Here is a 23,729-nt window from a genome sequence, read left to right as displayed (position 1 = left end):
AGAGTGCATATTGTATGATCCCCGTGATATAAAATTCTGACAATATGAACTAAAGTACAGAGATGAAAATACAGAGCCATAGTGACTGGCTACAGGCAAGATGGATAAGAAAAGAATTACAAAAGTGCAGGAGGAAATATCTGGGGATGATGGATATGTTCATTATCTTATTTATGCTAATGGTTTCATGGCCATATACATATGTCAAAACCTAGCAAACTGCACACGTTAAAGTATAGCTTATTGTATGTCATTACACTTCATAAAGTTGTTATACATGAGTCTTATATTTATCTCTTGATTTTTAACTGAATTTTACACATTTTATTTTAAATTATAAAAATCTTTTAGAATGTAAATAATTCTTCATTGTTAGATCTTTTTATATCTAGTTTACTTCTTTTTTGAAACTGGGATATTTGTATTAAATAGTTAATAATCTCTTTAAAGCAAAGAATGTATTTCTGAAAACTCAAGTATAGTTGACCTTTGAACAACAAGGGTCTGGTCCAGTCAAAAATCTGCAAATAATTTTTGACTTTCCAAAACTTTACTAATTGCCAGCTGTTGACCAGAAGCTTTACTGAGAACACAATTAACACATCTTGTATGTTATATGTACTATATACTGTATTCTTACAATGAAGTAAGCTATAGAAAAGAAAATGTTATTAAGAGAATCATAAGAAAAATATAATACATTTACAGTACTGTATTGTATTCATAAAATATTTGCTTGTAAGTGCACCCACACAGTTCAAACCCATGTTGTTCAAGGGTCAACTGTATGATTTTGTGAATCTAAAATAAATGGAAGGCAAAAAGGGGAAAATCACTTCAATTGATCAAAACAAAAGAATCTGAAAAATAATATATTTAATAGTTTAGGGGTAAAGATTAAAGTACAGATTCTGTTCAAAATACTGATATTCAGAGAAATGGTTTTAGACCAGAATTATCAAAAATCTAGATTTTCTCAATTAATTAAAATCAGAAGTGTTTATTGTTGGAAGTTGTACTATTTAAAATCGTAATGAGCAGCTCGCATAATTTAATTTCTATATAAATTACTATTTGAATATAAAAAGTATGTAAACAGTAGTGTAGCAAAAAAAATGAAATGGCAAAAATTTTCAACCAGTAGTGATTAAGACCACCAAGTTAGAAGATTTTCTGTACATAAAGAATGAGATAATACTGGTATAAAATTTTAAAGCACACAATTGAATTTAATCTTTATTAGAATTATGCTTCTTTTTTCTTCAGTATTTGTGGATCTACATTATTTCTTCTCAATTCATTGTGTTTGTTATGTGAACTATCACATGCAGGGAACTTCTTAGAAAACCAAAACCTACAATAAGCTGCTTAGTAAGACACAATTTCCAGTGTTTATTTGATTCACCACTTTGGGATTTTTCTTCTGTATTTTAAGATTAATAAAGCTGTTGTGTTTATTTTGGGAAGAATAGACAAACTGCAAGATAGCCAAGTAGTACAAATACACTAAAAAAAAGAGCAATAACTGAAGCCATTCTGAAATTTAATGTAAAAGACTGATTTTTTTTTTAAATTTCTCTTAACTCAAAACACTTCTGTCAAATCTTCCAACAGTGACATTTTTCAGTTTCCAATTAAAAAAAAAAATCACTGTTTCAAGTGAGCCCAGTAATGCTCTCAGTGACTCAGAGCCACTTAAGATACTTGAGGAGTTGTACTTTTTGGATGTGGGACCATGCTCTCCAGCACCATCCTTGCTAGCAGTGTCCACTCCTCTCCCCGGCCCCTTCCATTCTACATGTGGTTATTTTAACTTATCCCTTTTGATTATCATCATGGGCTCATAGCCTTTCACAAACACAACTTATTTTAATTAATTTTATATATATATATAAAATTATATATATGTATTTCTTTTTAACATTGTAATTGTTACAACTTGGAGACTGGAAGAGCTTGAATGACATTTTTGTACTTAAAACACTTACACTTTTATTCTAAAAGCATCTTTATTTTGGCATTTAAGATGGTCCAGATAGAGCCTGATGGTCCTCCTATATTAAGAAATGAAATTAGCTGTAATCCAAGCCCTTCCAGATATTTTGGGAAAGAATATAGATGTCTGTAATGTTTCTGGGGGAGAAGTTCCACTGATATTTTTTATAACCTCTTTAGTGACAGAGCTGGAAAAAATCATTTTGAGCTTTTATCTTTGCACTAATTTTTCCCATGTAACAAACATCACCCTTGCCTTTCTTACAATGTGAGGTTTCATAAGTAGTATGCCTTTCTTCTACAATGCTTTTGATGTTTTATGATATTTTCTTTTTTAACTCCTAACTTTAACTAAAATTTTCCATGAAAAGGAGTGAAAATAACCAACAATGCCAGTGATTCGGTAGTTACTTTTTTCTCCAATAATAAAACTTCTGTCAATAATCTTTAATTTTGATTTACTTCTCCTTGGAGGCTTCATTAGGCCTACTAATGAACTAGGCATCATTTTAATTAGAATTAACACTTTAATCATGTTTATGAATATATATGTAAGACAAACTTTGAAATGATGGCCATCTGGGACTTCAGTCAAGTTGTCATGGTAAAATTAAGACATTTCTCATGAAATACTACTACTCCATGGCCACCAGACAGTAAATAAATAAACATTCATTGTTACCACATTGAGAGGAATTCTCTCAAAAAAAGCATTGCTATCTCCTTTAGGAATTCTTACATACTTTGATCATGCCTTTGAAGTAATGTTCACTTAAAGATATATTTCAGATGCAATGTAGATTTTCTTCAGTGTTTCATTAATAGGCATAAGAACTGCATGATATGTTTTCCATTTAGCAGTCAGACCATTAAATTGCGTAAGTATCACTAATAACTATAGTTCAAAGATCACAGTCCCTTTTTTAAGAATGCCAGGTATACACACAAAAAAGAATCTTAACAGAAAGCGATGTATTAAACAATTATTTCTCCATTTTTTCCAACCAAGTTTTTGTGTATTTATTCCAGGACATTATTAAAAGAAGGGTGGTAGGGAGAGAGAGAAGAGTGGGGGGAGAGAAGGAGGAGGAGGGATGGAGAAATAAAGGAAGACCTCTTCTATTTGAAGAGCAAGACTATTCAAACAGTGAATAGCCCAAGGTATTCCTCAGAATGGAGATGATAATGCTCACCGTGAAATACTGAAAATATATTTTAAGATTAAATACCAAATGATTTTTCCAAATCCTTAGTCGTGATGAATTATAATGAATGACTAGAATATCTATCTATATCTAGTTATATTAAAAGACAAGAATAAGAATGACATAAATGTAATCAAAATTCTATAGGAAAGTTTAATTAGGTACATAGTATAAGAAATTTCAAATATAAATGAACATAATGATAAAATATTCATTATGCAGCTTATGCTGATTTCTTCAAAGGCATAAATAAGAGAGATGGGTAGGGGGTAGACAGCAAGAAAGAGAAACATAAAAATAGATGAATGACAAAATAAAGTAATAATAAATTTGCAAGGGGGCACTATTGAAGATATATATCCAAAAAAACTCAGATACATACATAAAGCATTGCACAAACATGCTTTATAATTTAAATCTATTACTTTAGCTGAAAACAAAGGCTTTTATTACATCTTAAACTGGTATAATTTATTGCATATTTTAGTATATTAGTATTTTTATTTTATCTTTGTAAAAAGACACTTCTTCAGGATGATCAAAAATTGGGGAGAATTTTTTAAATACTCATTCTAAATATATTTTATAACATAACAAGCAAAATAAATAAAACTGCGGGCTCTGTGTAAACATGTGTAAAAGCAACAGCTCAATTATTTAAATAGTATTGTATGGCAAGGTCTGCATATATTGAGCGGCAGAGATCTCAGTAATTCACAACAATTCACAGTTCCCAGGATGTAATAGGTATGCAATAAATGTTAAGGTTATGGCCTACATTAATAAACACATATTCAACATTGCTGAAAGTTCAATAAAATCTGAAAGTAGGGAGAAAAAACTGGAACATACTGGAAATTGAATCTTATAGTTCACATAAAATCTGTTTTCTTGTAATTTCTAAGTAAAAGACAATCTGAATTTTACTTATCATTTGCTCCTGCATATTATTTTACACAAAGAATATAAACTATCAACTCGCTAATTTTTAACAAACACATTTTCAGTGTCTAGCATGGCAGCTAGTCAAGATATTGCTGAGTGATAATTAACAAGCTAGTATCAAAGAGAGTTCTTGAGAAAAGGCTTAAAAACAAAAAGTCAACACTGAACCAATACTCTTCTAATGAAAACACACACAGACACACACACACCCTACATTTTTTACCAAATGATCTTATCTCAGATATTTCTGGATTTTAAAATAAAACTCTGTTTCCCAAAATAAATCAATATGAAATCCCCTATGAATGCTTTTGAAATTATATTCCTTGGCATAGATGCTTTAATAAATGACTGAATAAAAAGATGGCTAACTTTAGAGTAAAACAGTTCCACTAGAGGTTTTATTCTATGTTTAACTGCAAAAATGTTATACCCTAATAACTGGCTCAAAATGAAGCAGCCTCTGCTCATCTGGCCAACCCTGTCATTTTGAAGCTTTAGCAAGCACCCTTAGCCTGTGTGACTGATTAACATTTTTTCATGTATCTATAGATCATGCATTCTTTCCTAGAAAGAACAGAGCACCTCTGCACAACCCCCAGGCACTAAGGAACCAGACCCCCTTGCACAACCTCCAAGCACTAAGATAATATCTGTAGTTGGCACAATCGAGTCTGTACATAATCAAGAAGAGTTACAGACCACTGTACTCCCTTTATTGATTAACTACTCTAAACTCCTTTAAAAAAAAAAAAAAAAACCCTAGGCCAGGCAGAAACCTCTGTAGTTGGCCTTTGGCCCTCTCCCCAGGTGGCCAGCCTCCTGAATAAAACTCATATTCCTTTCCAATCAAAACTCTTCTCTTGAGTATTGGCCTTTCAAATGATGGGCAGCTGAACTTGGGTTTCCGTAACAAAAAGAACAAGTTTGATAATTTTATTTATATTTCTCAGGGATACATTAATCTACCTACAGGAGAGGTTTGCAAACATTATCTGTAAAAAAAATATTTTAAGTTTATGGGCCATATGGGATCTGAAGCAACTACTCAACTTCCTTCTTATAGCTTAAAAGCAGCGACAGACAATATAAATGACCACTCTTGGTTGTTCTCCAAAAAACTTTATTTGCAAAAACGGGCTGGGATGGCAAGCAGGCTCTAGTTTGCCAACCCCTACTATAGGGTATTACATGATCCTGACAGAGTCTCTCCTTGACCAAACTTTTAGTCAGGCTCCTTTAAGACCTCTGCTCAACTAGACCCAACTATAGGCTTTGTTTCTGTTCACACAGTTTAGGTTTTTTTTTTTTTAAAGATTTTATTTATTTATTTGACAGAGAGAGACACAGCGAGAGAGGGAACACAAGCAGGGGGAGTGGGAGAGGGAGAAGCAGGCTTCCTGCCAAGCAGGGAGCCCGATGCGGGGCTCGATCCCAGGACCCTGGGATCTGTTAAGCCAAAGGCAGACACTTAACGACTGAGCCACCCAGGCGCCCCATCACACAGTCTAGTTTTAGCAAGAATCTTGCTAAGTCTTAAGTTTAGAGAGAATCCCTCAACCTCAATATTTGGCCACTGTCTTATCTTCTGATATCTGATCACCCTAGTCTGCATTAGCAAGAATCCTACAGATCAGTTCCACTGGAATCATCCCTTACCTCTGATGTTTCCTCTTAGTAATTTTCCATTCACTGACCCCCGCCCTAGTCCTTGGCTATAAATTTCCACTTTTCTTGGTTGAATTCATAGTTGAGCTCAATTCCTCTCCTCTATTGCAAAACTCCTTTGTAGTAGCTCCCTAAATAAAGTCTGCCTTACAGTTCTTTAACAGGTGTCTGATAATTTTTTCTTTAACAATATCAAAAATAATCTAAAATTTTCCTTTGATTGACCAAATTTCATATTTCATATCTAGATGATGCCTTCTTAAAAAACAAGTAAAAAAAAACAATTTTGGCTGTAAAGTCTCATACTTTCATATTTTAGTAATGTTTCTCTTTTGCCTTTTTTTAATTCTTCAAAAATTACTGTTTCATCAGAATTGTGAATTTCCATGAAAATCCTAATTTATATCTTACTAATCAGCATCTTTTAGTTGCAACTTTGCCTTAAGTTTCATTTTATGCAACAAGAAATTCTCTGTGGGACTACTATTCCCATAGATTCCCTAAACTAAAGTCCAGTGGATGTTAATTATACACACTAAAGATGGATTACCTCAACAGCTAAGGTAACACTTTTGGGACTTAGTAAGAGGTGGTAGTGCGGGCCTTACACCCAAATCATTATTGCTCTCCCCTCCCCAATCTCAACCCCTATTAAGGACCACTGTATTAAATAACCCATCTATTTTCCTCATTAGTGAATTCTATTTTACCACAGATTGAACTATTTCATGTAATTTAGTCTATTTTTTCCCTTTCCACTTGGTACCATTGACAAATATTTTACTTTGTGAGTTAATACTACATATTTTAAATATTTTCCCTTGAATATATTTTAATATTTGCCAGAGTTCTTGCTCACCTTTACTTTTCTTTTCAAATAATCCATAAGTCATTCCATTTATTATTTCATATAAAATTTATAATTATTTCTATTGAGTTCAAAGTGACTAAAACAATGATAAATAAGAATTTTGAATGTGATTTGTTTATAATTCTAAATTAACATTTATATCTTCCAAATATTTAAGTTTCTCATCCAGTAACACAGTTTCTCATCCAAGAATTATTCTGTTCTTTACATCACTCATAATACATTTGTACTTCATTGCATTAGACAGAATATCCTCTTGCCAACATTTTAAAAATTTAAGAAAAATGTATAGTTCAACATTAAAGTATTAAATGCATTGAGACCACATAACATTACTTCACTGAATCAAAGATGGGTCATCTAAGGAGATATTATATCTCATAAATAAGTTTATAGAGAAATTTTATGGTCACCTCAATAGATGCCAAAGAACTTTTAAAAAAATTTAGCAACCATCATGAATAAAAATATTACTTAATTAATGTATCCTATTTACAGAATAATTTTGGAAAATACACAATTAAATATAGTATTTCATATGCATGCAAATTAGTTCACATTAAGCAATCTGTAATTACTTGTGAATATAGCCACATATAATTAAACTTTAAGAAGAGTATGTTCTTGGTCATAATGCAATTAGTAAATTAATAAAAAAATATTTAGGAAAGCTCTCACATAATCCATAGTCATTGCCATTTCAAAGTTTTACCAATTAAAATCTTTATAATTAATTTTTTTAAAAATATTTAATTGGTCAACATAGAGCTAAAGACTATAACTTTTTTCACTGTGGTAGGGCAAAAAATAACCCATCCTGAATTGTAGTTAACTTTAAAACAGGCATAGAAATAAAACAAAAAAATAAGGATATCAGTCATCTTAATAAAAAGACAAAAAAAATACAGTGATTCTATTTAAAGACTTCTATCCAAAACAATCGTTGTTTATCTCTGTCCAAAGAAATAGGGTTTGCATCTTTCAAGAGGTTTTCATGACTTTTTATAGCAGTCACTTTTGATGCTGTCAAACAAGAGGAATAAATCATGCTTTCTCCTTGTCTACTGTTGAAGATAAAGCAGAGCTTGTTTTTATGTTCCCAGCGTTCCCATCAATTTTGGTACTGCATGCTTCTTTATATGGTGATAGTCCTTGTATATAGCAACTGGCAATTGGAAATCTCCATCCCTTTAAATTTATCACCACTCTACAGTTCTCTGTAAAACTGAGACTAAATACTATATTCCTTATTTACTGGAACTCATTCTGAAAACAGATAATTTGTCCTAAGCTCAGAATGAAAATAGTAACTGGTTATCAAAGTTTATTGTTCATACAGAATCATGATAAGAAGCTATATCTATTATTAAATTTTTTACTGTATAGTATATGTAAAAAAAGAAAAAAATCAAGTACAATAAAAGAATTACTTCTTCAAAAGGCTATGTACATAATTGAGAACATGAGTGTCTATTTAATTCTAAGTCATTATTTCAAAGGACTCAAAAAATATATATATATTTTTAAAGATTTTATTTATTTGACAGAGAGAGATACAGTGAGAGAGGGAACACAAGCAGCGGGAGTGGGAGAGGGAGAAGCAGGCTTCCCGCGGAGCAGGGAGCCCGATGCAGGGCTGGATCCCAGAACCCTGGGACCATGACCTGAGCCAAAGGCAGACGCTTAACGACTGAGCCACCCAGGCGCCCCAAAGGACTCAAAAATATTAAGGATGTCCCCCAATGTGTATTTGAGTTTATAACTAAATCCCAGGTAATTATAGTAACTGTTATTATAAATGAAATCAAGAATGCTTTTCTCACAAAGGATCACAAGATATCTTAAACCAAAGTAAACATATTAAATGTATTTATATCAGATACCTTATTCTTCTACCTTGTTTCACCCACTCCTTTTTCTGCATCAAGTTTTTCCTTTGATGCTTGTTTTTCTAAGAATTATGTTGTCCTTTGAAATATACTTCCCTAGAGCTTAAATATGTAAATATCTGAAAATGCAAATTACTACACTTTTGTTCATATGGAGAATACAGTCAGTCATACCTCTGTAGTTCCAATGGCAGCTATGAATATATAATGAAAAAATTTATAACATAAAATTATTCCCAAATTTTAAAATGTATGATATAATTTTACTATTTATAGTTATGATATAGTTGGAAGTGATTTAATCGGAATTATTTTCAGATTTAATAAATATAATATTTTATTATTATATTGTATTTCTATAAAATGAAAAGTGAGATCTTTTTCTTCTCTGGTAAAATTTTGTCATTATGTTTTCAATGTACTATATAATATTCCAGTGGTTTATCCTGAATGTTCTCTGCTGCTATTTGTGGATGCTATGTAGAAATAATCACCCCTTCTTCAAAATAGTTGAATCCTATTTTTTTCCATGAAAAGAAAGTAGGTTTGGATTTATGAAAGTAACTTTTCTTTTTTTTTTTTTAAGATTTTATTTATTTATTTGAGAGAGAGAGAGTGCAGGAGCACAAGCGGGGTGGGGGGAGCAGAGGAAGAGGGAGAAGTGGGCTCCCTGCCGAGGGAGCTCATGCAGGGCTTGATCCCAGGACCTGAGATGAAGACCTGAGCCCAAGGCAGATGCGCTTAACCAACTGAGCCACCCAGGTGCTCCGGAGTAACTTTACTTTTAATGTTTAATTTAACATGATTAGCATCTGAGAAGAGAAGCATCTGAATAAAGTGGCAAGTAGATAATAAATAAGACACGCTTGAAAACTATGTCAAAGAAAGAACTTTGGGTGTGGACTTCTGTGTGTAGTTTTGGCACATGGAACTGACAAATAGATTAAAAGACTACTTTGAGTTTTAGGAAATTTTATTGCCAACAAATCATGAGTCTGGTCTAAAAGAGCCTATAGCTGTAAAATGATCCTCAAGCTCTCAAAACAGATTATCATAAAACAGTATGAAAGCTGTTCACAACCACCAATAGCTACTTCAGAAATTGTGAGGATTATAAAAGCAGCTTACAGGGCGCCTGGGTGGTTCAGTTGGTTGAGCAACTGCCTTCGGCTCAGGTCATGATCCTGGAGTCCCGGGATCAAGTCCCGCATCGGGCTCCCTGCTCGGCGGGGAGTCTGCTTCTCCCCCTGACCCTTCCCCTCTCATGCTCTCTGTCTCCCATTCTCTCTCTCAGATAAATAAATAAAATCTTAAAAAAAAAAAAAAAAGCAGCTTACAGATAGTAGAGTCAATGGCCATCGAGAACAATGGGTAAGAGTGTCTCAGTGAATTTAATGCTGTATCTGTTCCGAGGTTCTTCACAATGCCTGCCCATCACTGCTATGGCTGTGTTTATTCTCCTTTCTTAATGGGAGTTTTCTATTTATTTCAAACATTGTATGTTTTGTTAGGGGCAGGTGGAGTTTTATTCAATCTGTGTGTTACCAGTTGACAAGAAGACATATTTTAACCTGATGGAGAAAATTCTGTATCACCAAATATATGAGGATGAACATACACGAATTGTGGGGGAAATGGCAGATTATTACAGAGATGACCAAGTATCTACAAAAACTGGGGCTTCCTCTTCCATGACAGAGAATCATTGTTAGAAAGTGACTACTACTGAGCCAGGGACAGCATTTTACATCTTACCCCTATTTGCAGCTGGTTGTGACCGCATAACTAGTTCTCACTGATGGTATGTGAAAAGAAATGATGTGTCTTTTCATATCTGAGTTGGTTAAAAAGCACATGTGCCTTCTTCAATCTCCTTTTACAATTTCTGAGCTGGACACAGATAACTACAAAACTCTTAAAGAGATGGTTGGTCCACTAAATTCAAGCCTGGATCCCTGAATCGTTGTTTTGGGTGGAACTCCTGTCAACCAGGAATACCAACATGAATTCTTTGGTAAATTTATTAGTTAATTAAAAAAAATTAATTAGTTAATTAAAATTAAAAAAAAGACACGGAAACAAAAAACAAGTTAGACTACAAGTAACAATTCCAAAGTACACACACAATTGACACTAATGCTTAAAAATACAGCCAATACACTAAGATCAGGAGATTAATTTAGACAGAACTGCTTTAAAAAATAATTTTAGTGTGATTAAGATCCGTAAAGAATAAAATAACATCTGTAAAAGAGAAAAATTATGAAACAAATCAGGCAGAATAAAAAAAAAGCAGGAAATAAAAAAATGAATAGCAAAAACCAGTAAAGATAAAAATAACTCAATAGATGAGATAAACTTAACTAGGTGTGGTCAGAGTGAAAATTCATAACCTGGAAATTAGTGCCAAATTTAAAATATTAAAAAAAATCAAAGACAAAGAGGATAACATTGAAAGTCTCTAACAAATACCTAATACGTATTCTAGAAATAGAGAACAGAAAAATGTTACACACACACACACATTATTAGTTAAAAAAATGTGAATCATGAAAACATAAAGGCACACCAGTTACACCATAATGTTGAAGACCAAACATATGGAACCTATAATCTCCCAAGTAATGAGAATTAGAAGAACATTAGCAACTATAGTTTCAATAGATTCTCATGGACCGGGAAATAATATTTTCAGAATGTTGAGGAAAAATAACAGCCAAATAAACAATCTTTGAAAAAGGAGGTTAAAAAATAAAGATATTTTTAGATATCCACTAAATAAAGAGTTTAAATACTTACAGTACCTTGTCAAAAGATCTATCAAAAAATATATTTCAGCAAATAGAATCTTGAATCCAGATAACAAGAGATAATAATAGAAAAAAAGAGCAAGCATAAAAACTTAATATATCTTGATGTATCTAAGTGTTGACTTTATAAATCTCTTAATTTTGTTTCTTTAAAAGGTAGAACTAAATTTCAAACTGATAGCAATTTCACTGGGTGACATGGCATACTATGTCTGAAAAGTGAATAGAGATGTTAAATAATTTTATCTTCTTTTGAAGTATTTGTGTTAAGAAAGTATTTTTTTAAAAATTAAAGATAGGCTCTATAGAAATATGAGTTTTAGCATTCAAGTTAGCAGAGAGTAAAATAGGTACTAAAATTGAAGTTAAAATTTGGTTAAAATAATACACTAAAAATGATCATTTCAAGCCAGCTGATGTTTTAACCTGTTTTTAAAACTGTGACAAAGGACAAAATATAATTACTTAAATTTACTCTTTCTGGGCAATAATACTTCTATTTTTAGACTCATTGGAGCCTCTTGATTTCATATTCTTCTCAAGCTGGATGGAAGTCAGGAATTGCTTCATGAAAAAGCAGCTTTATTTGGAATTGAAGGTTATATTGTAAGAGTTTATATTTAGTTGTGAGAACCTTTAGAAAGTGAAAATACTATTTGGGCCAGTAAGTATGCCTTTTATTCTGATCCCAATCTCACCTTTTAGCTTTCCATCATATCCTCAAACCCCCTTATTTAATGCCAGCAAATCTTGGTGTCTCAAAATTTCTTTATGCTCTCTGCTTCCACAGTCATCTCAGATAACATGATTAGACAGAAGATCATAAACACAGAGCATAAATGTTTCTGAACTGCAGCAGAAGACAGAGCCATGAACCCTTAATAACAACACTCTTCAGGAGCTCAAATCAATAGCTATGTCACCAAAGGCCCTGTATATCTCATTCACTTCTGTGAACAATAACGCAATGGTTTGAGAACTGCCACCATCCTTTCCTCCTGAATTTTAAAGCAGCACTAGAGAAAAGAAATAAAAGCATATACCCAGAAAGAGGAAGAGTTTTAAAAAATCCTCAATGTTTCAGAACCTTTATTTTTCCACAGCCAAGTGTTATTTTGTTAAATTATATTCATGTGATTGTTAAAAGGCTTGAAGAATATATCCTTGCAGTATATATGTATATGTGTGTGTGTGTATATATAGATACATATATTTTTTCTCAGCAGCTGTAAAAACCCAAACTCTATTATCTCTAAGTACAAGTGCCACTGTCTTAATGAGGTTTATTTTAAATTAATATCCAAAAGGAATTTATTAGAAATTCATGTCACTTCAAAACTCACAACTGAACAAAAATTGCATTCAATTTTTCATGTTAATTGTTTCCAATTATTTCTTCCATAGTGTTAAAATATTTTTAGATATATGCAGTGAAAGACTATTTGATGTAAATTAATGCTTTATGAATCAACATTATTTTTTAATTCAAGCCCTTCATGGAATAAATTAAGACAATTAAAAAAATAAAATCTATAATATCAATATGCCCAAGTATGATAGTTTTAATTATAAAACTGTAAGATAAAATTAAAATAGTTATGAAAAATAAGTTGAGATTTGAGCCAAGGATAAAATACTGCTTATTATATATAAGAGCATAACCCAAATTACTGTGATTGGTTTTAATTTTTTTTCTTATTATGTTAATCACCATACATTACATCATTAGTTTTTGATGTAGTGTTCCATGATTCATTGTTTGCATATAACACCCAGTGTTTGGTTTTAAATTGTAGCATATCCGCTTAATGTAATATTTATGTCTGTTTAAACCTGATTGATAGCAAGAATAAGAGAACCTCTCCCTTTTATGCTTCTAGAATTTGTATCTAGACATGCTTAACAATATTATAGAGAAATGAATCACATGTTCTAACATTCAGTAGGACAACTTTTAGGATAAAATATTATGATAAATTATTTAAATGCAAATAAATACACATTACTCATAACATAATGATAGTATGGGTATCATAGATTAATTCTATTTTAAACCAGCTTATTGTGTTTTCACCACATAACAAATCAAGAGTTCTCAAATCCATTCAAGTAAATTATCAAAATCCCTAAGACCTCATTATAATGTTTCCTTTTTATCATATTTTATATCAAAGTTCCAGGTAAGTCCATACTTTTTCCATTATTCTCAGTAGCCTGAATTTCAGAATAGATGTTTAGATACTATTCGAATTGTGTTCATATCAGATTCCAAAAAATAAACATGGACAAAAAGGGCCTAATGAATGATCAATAACTTAGGGCTCCTCTGCACTGGTGGATAGGCAGGAAAAGTTAAATAATCAAGATAAGGGTATGGATGCTTGGATGAGGAAATCAAAGAGAAACAGAAAGAGAAAGTTGAGGAATGGGAGAAGAGATGGAAATATGGAGTGAAAACACAAGGACCAGACTAAAAAATATTTAGGCTTTAGATCTTAGTCTAGTATCAATTTGAGTGGTCCCAGGGAATAAAATTCCGTCCTCAGTAATTTAGTATCCTGATTTATAAAATGAGGGATAAAGATATTTTTTAAAGATTTTATTTATTTATTTGAGAGAGAAAGAGAGAGTGAACGAGAGAGCACAAGCAGGGGGAGTGGCAGAGGGAAAGGCAGAAGCAGGCGCCCCACCAAGCAGGGAGTCCGACGGTGGGACTCCATCCCAGGACCCTGGGATCATGACCTGAGCCAAAGGCAGACGCTTAACTGACTGAGCCACCCAGGTGCCCTAGTATAAAGATATTTTTTAGAACTTTCCAGATCTAAAGCAACCAGATCTACTGCAAACCTTCCTGAAGAAAACTTTCCTATTTCACAGAAATGAGAAGAAACAAAGCACTCTGTAGGTATACCAACTGTGTCTGCATTTAAGTACTAAGTAGAGCTTGGTTCTCAGTGCCTTATGATCATTCATATCGATAAATTTCTTACCCTTAATTACACACATATTTTTAAAATACTCCTCCTTTATCAGACAGCCCTGGTGAAACAGACATATAAATAGTTCTTATAAATAATGAGGATGAAAATAAATATGAAAGAAGGAAGGAAGGAAGGGAGGGAGGGAGTAAGAGAGGGAAGGAGAGGCTGACTCAGAGGGCCGACCCAAGAACCACAGAAGGAAGCCAAGAACCACAGAAGGAAGCCAAGAACCACAGAGAACCAATTCCAGGGAGCAGAACTGGGATGCAATCAAAGAACATTCCCTGCCCTTATTATAAGAGATCTTGACAACATTCAGCTGGATTTCAGAATCACAGTGGACCAGTGACAGCTGTGTTCCCAGCCCTTAGGAATGGGAGAATCTTTTACAATTATTCTATCCCTATCCCATGTGTACTGGGTGTGTGAGGAACAATAACTTATCTTTTTAGTTCTCAGTTGTCCAGGTCAAGAGGAACTTGAGCTATGAAGCTTCATTTACATCTGGACCTGATTTTTAATCGTGTTTCTCTGGACTTCAACATGATGCCATAATGGAGGATGTGGGGTTTTGTGCATGAAGGAGGGACATTAATCATGAGAATCCAGAGTGGACTGTGGTATACTGTCACACTGGCTTTCAGGTATTCACTCCCTTGTAGAGTACCCCCTCATATACTCTTTATTTGGCCATTGAAAAACTCCCTCTAAAGGCAGCCACTGTACTGTAAAAAACCTTAGACCAGATTCTTAAATGGTGAGACACTATATACAAAGAACTCTGGAAGAGGAGAGGTCATCTTAGACATTCTAGCTCTGGTCAACCTCACCGCTGAATTCAGCTGCATTAGTGACCTTTGCTTACCCTAAAACAAAAGAACTACCCAGTTGAGCCTTGAGAAATCATAAATCAGTGTGATTTTAAGCTAGTAAGTTTTGGGTTCTTTCATCTCAATAACAATAGATAACTAAACCATAAGGTTTATTCATATTTTTCTCTACCACTTACCAAAGTGATTAATAGATAAGTAGGTATTCAAAAATGTTAATAGCTCAAATAAATTAAATGTTCTAACAAAACAGATCAGAAGAAATGATACCAAGATACCGTTTTTTCTTCTCCAGTTATACACCCACCCCCCCCACACACATTTATATCTCACATTACATATGTGACCATATACTATTTGAGCTATGATTTTATTCATATAACTTCCAATTAATTGGCCACTTAGCTTACATGTAATTCAGAGATTTGGTTGTGAAATAAGTTGTTGACAGATGGCAATAGAATCTGATAAAAATTATCATCAAAGGAAATAAAGAAGCAATGCAAAACATCAAAAACAGAGTACTTAAATAAGTACTCTGAAATGGAGACTGGTGGTAGTGCAAGTACCTCTTTCAAAATATGAGGTCTCTACATCCACTCTGGCTTCCTCTGTGTTTGTAAATAGCAATTTGTTGTATTAAATTGGAACCACGCAGATGTGTGTGTTTTTATTAGTTCTCCATATACTTTATCATGAGTTGATTAGAACCACTACTTTATTTATGGATAAGGAAACTGTGATTTCAAAGTTAATAAGCCATGGATTTAGAATCCAAGCTTAATTCTTCCAATTTCTGCCATCCACTACAAGGAAATGATGAACATTTATACTGTACCCACTCTCTTATGTTTCTACAATCAAATAAGTTAAAATAAAGATAACAAGCCACAAAAACAGATGAGTCTACATAAGCTGATAATGATTATCATTTGTCTAAAATCATCCTTACCCAACAAATGAAAGAATTTTAAGACATATAAGAATGAAATTCACAGAATAAACAGATTAAGAAAAAACATGTAGCCATCAATAATTGTCACTACCTCTTATTCTGTGACTAATACCATAAAAATACAAATATTCAGTAAAAGTTAATCACGCAAGGCCTGAGAATTATTCTTTGCATATTTTAAAATATTTTTTTACCATATTCTTTTTTACCATATTTTTGCCAATGAATGCCCAGCTTCTACCTAATTTCCCAAATGTGGGAAAACTACATTGTTAGTATGTGTAATGTTTTATCCTCAGCTCTTATTACCCTCTTAATCCCACTGATTATTCACATATATTAATTTTTCTTTAGCTTATTTTCCAATGTATAGAAATGTTTTATAAAGCCTCTTCAAAGAATCATTTCTGACTATTCCATTCTAAATCTTTGTTATAGGGGAATAAAAATTTTGAATTCAATCTATATTGATAAACTTGAATGAAACATCTTTTAATAATTAAATAGTGGAGAAAAGCCGATTCATGCTTTATAAAAATTATACTACAGATTCTGTGCAAATATTGATATTTTTAGACAACCAAACATAACCATCATTGGAAACTCTAGTGAGTTTCAACATTCAAGAACCCGAGTGTTTTATAAATAGATAAAACCTTTAAAAATTCACAGGTATTTTTTATGACCCTTACATTTATACAAGTATGTTTTTTTCTTATTTTTATTTATTCTTATTTATCATTTTAAAGAACATGAATATAGCACCAACAAAGAAGTCAATAAATTCAATATGATACAGAAAACAAACTTATAAATCATTCACCATTAAGAGGGAAATATCTGTATTATGTTACTATTTATCATGCCATAATTTTATTTCTATATTTGTGTTTTGATTACAAGTCCTAAATCCAAACACAATTGATGTATATTATCTTTGTGTAAAAATTTTTAAATGTATAAATTTATTAGATTAATAAGCCCTCACAAAATGATACACATAGAAAGAAAAAATCTTTGATCTTGAAAATTACAGGTATTTTATTACCATAACAATGTGAAAGGTATGGTTCTAAACTTAATTAACATTGTGTTTTGTTAATATTTCCTGACAGATCTTACACAAATACTACTATTACAACAACTAAAAGGTAATTTGTTACATGGTGGGAAATTGCACTTACTAGTAGCAAAAGATAGGGGCACCTGGGTGGCACAGTCTATTAAGCGTCCAACTCTTGGTTTCTGCTCAGGTCGTGATCTCAGGGTCCAGGATTGTAACTGTCTCTCCTTCTCCCTTTGCCCCTCCCCACCGTGCATGTGTGCATGCACTCTCTCTCTCTCTCTCAAATAAATAAGTATTAAAAAAATAGTAGCAAAAGATAAATTAAGCTCTAACACAGCAGTATTCAATCACCAAACACATAACACCTGCATAAACTATTATGTATGTTTTTGAAAACACATATGTGAATTCCTCACTTATTTAAATATAACTTCATCTTATCTAGGTACTATTCAGTTACTACAATTCAACATGAAAGAAAGAATTGTTTTCAAACTATCTTTAAATGCCAGATTCTCTGTAAGTCATCAAACATGAAATTTGAGCAAATATTCATTTTGAATCCCTTTTGTTTTTTGTTGCTGCTATTGATGTTGTCTTACTTTATAAAAATTAGGTGAATACAGACATTCATATGGCTTAACTACTTTATTGAAGTCAATATGGAGGAACACTTGTCATGGTATGCAACTTATTTTACATTTTCATATACCCTTTCTAAGGGGAAAAATAATAAGAAACTATCTTATAATTAATAATTTCTTCCACAATCAGTTCTGCCAGTAATAGCATTTGAAAATGTATTATTTGAAAATAAATGTAAAACTTCATCTTTTTAAAACGTCATTTAAATGCATGATAAATTGAGAGTTTCTTTCTTACCGTGGCAAGAACCTTCGATTTCTTCATATCCTGTACTGCAGATACACCTTCCAAGGGGAACCAGCCAATCTCCATCAGCTCCACAATATAGTTTAGGAGTATCACGCTCTTCCGCACTCTTCACACAAGAGCCCCTTACTTCAACCAAAGAAGAAGAATCAACCCTTGGGATGGTGTCGGGAAACATAGCCAAGTTACGAACAGTGAAGGGGCACTTTTTGTAGAAAACACGGACCGAGACCAGGGCAATGCATGCCCCAATGTCTTGAAAAGCCAGATAAAATCCTTTCCTTTCTATAGGCCCCACCTCACGAATTTCCGTGTTTAGCTTCAGGATGCGATCACCCAAATCCATCTGTGTAAAACTTTCATCAGCAGCAATTGTGTCAATCTTTGTATATTGGCTTGGCTTGAATTTAATTCCATGGGACTCATCTGATTCCACATAATACAGATTAAATGTTTCTTTGCAAGTCCCCAAAACCCATGGGATGCTGTTACAATCCCTCAATGTAAACTTCATTTCCACATAAATTTTCTGAGCTGCGTCACGGGAGATCCAGTTCGTACGAAGCCAGTTATTTTGGTTTGGTTCCATTACATTGCATACCTGGTAGGTGTGAATGGGCCTATTGTGTTCATCCATTTCAGTGATAGCATCCCACTGCAAGAAAAAAAATCAAATGATTATAAAACCACAGTGGTTAAACAGATATGATTACTTCCAAAATTTTCTGTTTTAGTGAAGAAATATATATAAAAAGGACAGAAATGAAGCTATTCAAAGCAACAATGCAGGAGGATTTTAACCATGAACCTCTGGTTAAGAGTGTAGATTCTGGACATACCAACTGTCCTGGTATGAACCTTGCTTTACTACGTATTAGTTGTATGACCAAGGGCTACTTACTTTAACCTCTTGTTTCCTTAACTGTAAAATGGAACTGATAATAGTACATGTTTCATAGGGTTGTTGTAAGGTATGTTACTTAATATACGTAAAACAATGTAAATAGTTCCTGGTACACTATACAAATGTAAAATAGCATCCATTATATGATCAAAATAAATAGACTGATGACAAACACAGTGGTTACCCACCTGCCTTCATATCCAATCGGCCACAAATTGAGATATATTTAGCAGTATTCAATTAAATATTTACATGTCTACTGATAGAAAATAGACATAAATAAGGTCATAGATTTATGCAAGAAATATTTATGAGACACTATTCTGGACACTGGGAATATAGTAGTGAACCAGCTGAACCCTGCTTTTATGGAGCTTACTTCGAGTGAGGAGAGAAGATAAAAACTGTAAATGAGTAAATTGAAAAATATGGTAGAAAGTACAATGGGAAAATTAAGGCAGGGAGATGGAGAAGAGGGCTGCCATTTTAAATCGGGTGGCCAGAAAACGCCTTTCTGAGATGGTGACATTTAAGCAATGTCATGGAGGTGAGAGAGTGAACCTTGTCAAGAGGAAATAGTAAGTACAAATACCCTTAGTCAGGAGTATACAGGTTTATCTTAGGAACAGTATGAATGGGCCCTGGGAGCACACTAGGTAACAGGACAGAAAGAGAAAGGACAAAAATAAAGCCTTTAATAAAGCATTTTAAAAAACTTTAGCTTTTACTCTGAGCTGCATCATTGGATTATCTTCACGTCTACATGTTGACATTGAGCATTCTGCCACTTATATGCATATAAAACTTTATCCTTTTTTACAAATTTAATAAAAATCTCTAAGTACCTTGAAATAAACTGGCATTGTCGGTATTTACACATCTAAATATTGATAATTCCAAATTATAAATAGAGAATGTAATTGTATTTTATTTGTATAGTAAGTGATAATTTTCAATAGATTTAAAAAAACATTCTGGTAATTTTATAGCCTTTTTGGGAAAACATGGCATTCATCATAGTTTCTCATTTCTATTAAAGTATCCTGGAAATAAACTATTTTCTATAGCGATTAAGTATTTTATTTCTCAATACCATACTTCAGTGATTTATAAGATTATTTAACACATCCTGTTTGCAATTTCTTACTTTAATTGGCTGTAGAGAGTCACTTAATCAAGACTAGTTGAATTTCACTTAGCAGTTTCTAATAGAATGGCTACTTTCTTCAGTCTATAGGACAGTTATGACACTAACCACTTTCAATATCTACTGTGTATTTCCACGAAGAAAGAATTTATGTTATCATGCAACCTTAAAAACAATCTGCTTCTAAAAATTTTGTTTATAAGTTGCTAACTTGAACTTCATAGGATATTTTCCAGGAGAAACAAAAAGTTCCTTTGGGACTGTGGATATAATTCTGCAAAACATCCTTGATAAACATAGGAGTTATCCAATAATCTCATGAAGATACATGCAATTACCCATCCAAATGTTTTTCATTCTAGTGATCATGGGTCTTAACTTAAACTTAAGGCAAACCACTATCATAGCTCATCTTAAAGGCAAACTAACCATTCAGAATATAAGCAGTGAAGCAAGATGCAAATAATAAAATCTGTAAACTACCAAAATCAGTATCCAAAATTCTAAGGATTTCACCCACTGGAGAACATCAGAGGTACTCAACCAAGGATTATTCCAATTTTAGAAAATTTTCTAATCAGAACTGATTTGTTTCTCAGGAAATGCATGTAATTATTATGGTCTACACTGCATCCTCTACTCTCCCATATAGAAGTATGGAGCTATATTCTCAATAAATTCTGTTTGAATAATTATATTTTAACACCTTCACACTATACCCCTTCACATTAATAAAAAGTATTAACCATGCTTATCACAATCAATTCTCCCAAAATACCATATTTAACTAAAATGTCAAAAATTGCCTCTTGTGACAAAAAAAAATCCTGAAATCATTTCATATCTTTATTTAAAAATGTGTGGGTTTGGGGGAAAAATGTTTAGATGGAAAGAAAGGTCAGGAATGGGAACAATATAACATACACTCACTGAATCAAAAGTTATATGAACCAAGGGATGAGGAAATGACAAAATATACACAAAGAATGAGAAATGTGGTTCTTCTCAAAAACACTCCATAAAGATTCTTAATAAAATGGTGCATCATTTTCTGGGTTAAATTTGTGATATTCAATGGTCAGTAGTGTTTCTTCTCTCTTTAATTTTTATAAAAGAAGTCAGAATTAGATTTGGGTACCAAAATAGTTAAAACAGATAAGCTGTTAAATTTCATCTTATCCAAAAATATTGAAAGTAACTGAAATTAAATTTTTAAATTTGAATCTAATTAAAAGAAGAATATAAATTTAATATTGGTATAAGATCTAGAAGACTATGAAGATTGCTAAAAATATTAACATAAGCAGATGTAGAATTGGTTTGATATTTTAATCATAATATAGCCTTCAGAAATATTATACATACACATAGCTATATTTTTGTTTACACAGTTATACAAACTTTTTGTTATAATTTTCAACTACTAAAATAGGTCTCTAAAATTGTGGAGTCCACAGTAAGAATGGGAATATGAGGCTCACAGACCATATTTCTAAATATGTTAAAATGATAAATCATTCTTTAAATCAGATCAAATTCGGGGCACCTGGGTGGCTCAGTCGTTAAGCAGCTGTCTTCGGCTCAGGTCATGATCCCAAGTCCTGGGATCAAGCCCCGCACTGGGCTCCCTGCTCAGCGGGAAGCCTGCTTCTCCCTCTCCCACTCCCCCTGCTTGTGTTCCCTCTCGCTGTGTCTCTCTCTGCCAAATAAATAAATAAAATCTTTTAAAAAAATAAATCAGATCAAATTCTAAGTATGTTCTCTTTGTCTAAGTTGCAAAGATACCTTCATAAAAACATGGAAGGCCAGGTTCAAATTTAAAACACTTGGCCTTTGAAAAAACTAACTTTTGGGACTACATCAAAATAAAAAGCTTCTGCACAGCAAAGGAAACAACAAACAAAACTAAAAGACAACCTACTGAATAGGAGAAGATATTTGCAAATGACATATATGAAAAAGGGTTAGTAGCAAAGATATATATAAAAAAATATGCATCTCAACACCAAAAAATAATAATAATAATAATCCAAATGGGCAGAAGACATGAACAGACATTTCTCCAAAGAAGACATCCAAATAGCCAACAGAAACTTGGGAAAATGCTCTGCATCACTCAGCATCAGGGAAATACAAATCAAAACCACAATGAGGGGCGCCTGGGTGGCTCAGATGGTTAAGCCTCTGCCTTCGGCTCAGGTCATGATCCCAGCGTCCTGGGATCGAGCCCCCGCATCGGGCTCCCTGCTCAGCAGGGAGCCTGCTTCTCCCCCTTCCTCTGCTTCTTCCCCTGCTCATGCTCTCTCTCCCTCTGTATCTCTGTGTCTCAAATGAATAAATAAAATCTTTAAAAAAAAAAAACACAATGAGATACCACCTCATACCTGTCAGAATGGCTGAAATTAACAATACAAGTAACAACAGGTGTTGGTGAGGGTGTGGAGAAAAGGGGAACCCTCATGCACTATTGACAGAAATACAAATTAGTGCAGCCACTATGTAAAACAGTATGGAGGTGCTTCAAAAAATTAAAAAGAGAACTACTCTATGATCCAGTAACTTCATTACTGGGTATTTACCCAAAGAATATGAAAACACTAATTCGAAGGGATATATACATATATACATACCCCATGTTTATTGCAGCATTATTTACAATAGTCAAACTAAAGAAGCAGCCCAAGTGTCTATCAATAGCTAAATGGATATAGATATGGTATATACATACAATGCAATATTATTCAGCCATAAGAAAGAATGAAATCTTTCCATTTGCAACAACATGAACGGAGCTGGAGAGTATAATGCTAAATGAAACAAGCCAGTCAGAGAAAGACAAATACCCTATCATTCCACTCATATGTGGAATCTAAGAAATAAAACAAATAAACAGAGCAGGGGGAAGGGGAAGAGAGCCAACTTAAAAACAGACTCTGAACTATAGAGAACAACCTGATGGTCACCAGAGCAGGGGTGAGTAGAAGGATGGGGGAAATAAGTGAAGGGGATTAAAAATGTTCTTATTCTTGATGAGCACTGAGTAATGTATGGAACTGTGGAATCACTATATTGAATACCTCAAACTAATATAACACTGTATGTTACCTACACTGGAATTAAAATTTTAAAATTTTAAATGTAAAATATAAAAAATCAAATCGAATACTTGTCCTTTTGAGTTCTATTTTAGCATGTGTAGCCCATAGAGAGACAGCCCTGAACCTTAGCCAATCCCACTTCTCTTTGCTTCCCTGACTCTAGCTCTACTCCATATCATGAAAGGCTTCACATATGCACATATATGAGCACCCCAGCCCTCATGTCCAAGCTGTGCCCCTCCCCTGCTACAAAAAGCTGTCAATTTTGGCCTTCTAATCAATCTAGGTTGAACATACCAGTGGTACTGTACAGCCACTGGAGGATGGAGCCCAATAAGAAGCCGTGAAGTTCTTATCAGTGAGATCATATGATACATGTCACTGATAGGAATTCTTAATCTCAGGAAGCAAACTGAGGGTTGCTGGAGTGGTGGGGGGTGGGAGGGATGGGGTGGCTGGGTGGATAGACATTGG

At 33.2% G+C, this 23,729-nt stretch overlaps 1 protein-coding gene across 1 annotated transcript in view; it reads right to left on the bottom strand.

Annotated features, from left to right (window-relative positions):
- Positions 1–23,729, bottom strand: part of EPHA6 (EPH receptor A6) — an 827,849-nt gene that overhangs the window by 624,903 nt on the left and 179,217 nt on the right. The window contains exon 3 of the mRNA XM_021687948.1: positions 18,098–18,761. Within this exon, the coding sequence (XP_021543623.1) occupies positions 18,098–18,761 (664 nt within the window). The remainder of the gene's footprint in view (positions 1–18,097; positions 18,762–23,729) is intronic.

This window comes from Neomonachus schauinslandi, chromosome 1 (assembly GCF_002201575.2).
Source record: "Neomonachus schauinslandi chromosome 1, ASM220157v2, whole genome shotgun sequence".
Taxonomy (NCBI): Eukaryota; Metazoa; Chordata; class Mammalia; order Carnivora; family Phocidae; genus Neomonachus; species Neomonachus schauinslandi.
Note: the sequence above shows the minus strand (reverse complement) of the source record. Positions and strands in the feature narration are given on the sequence as shown.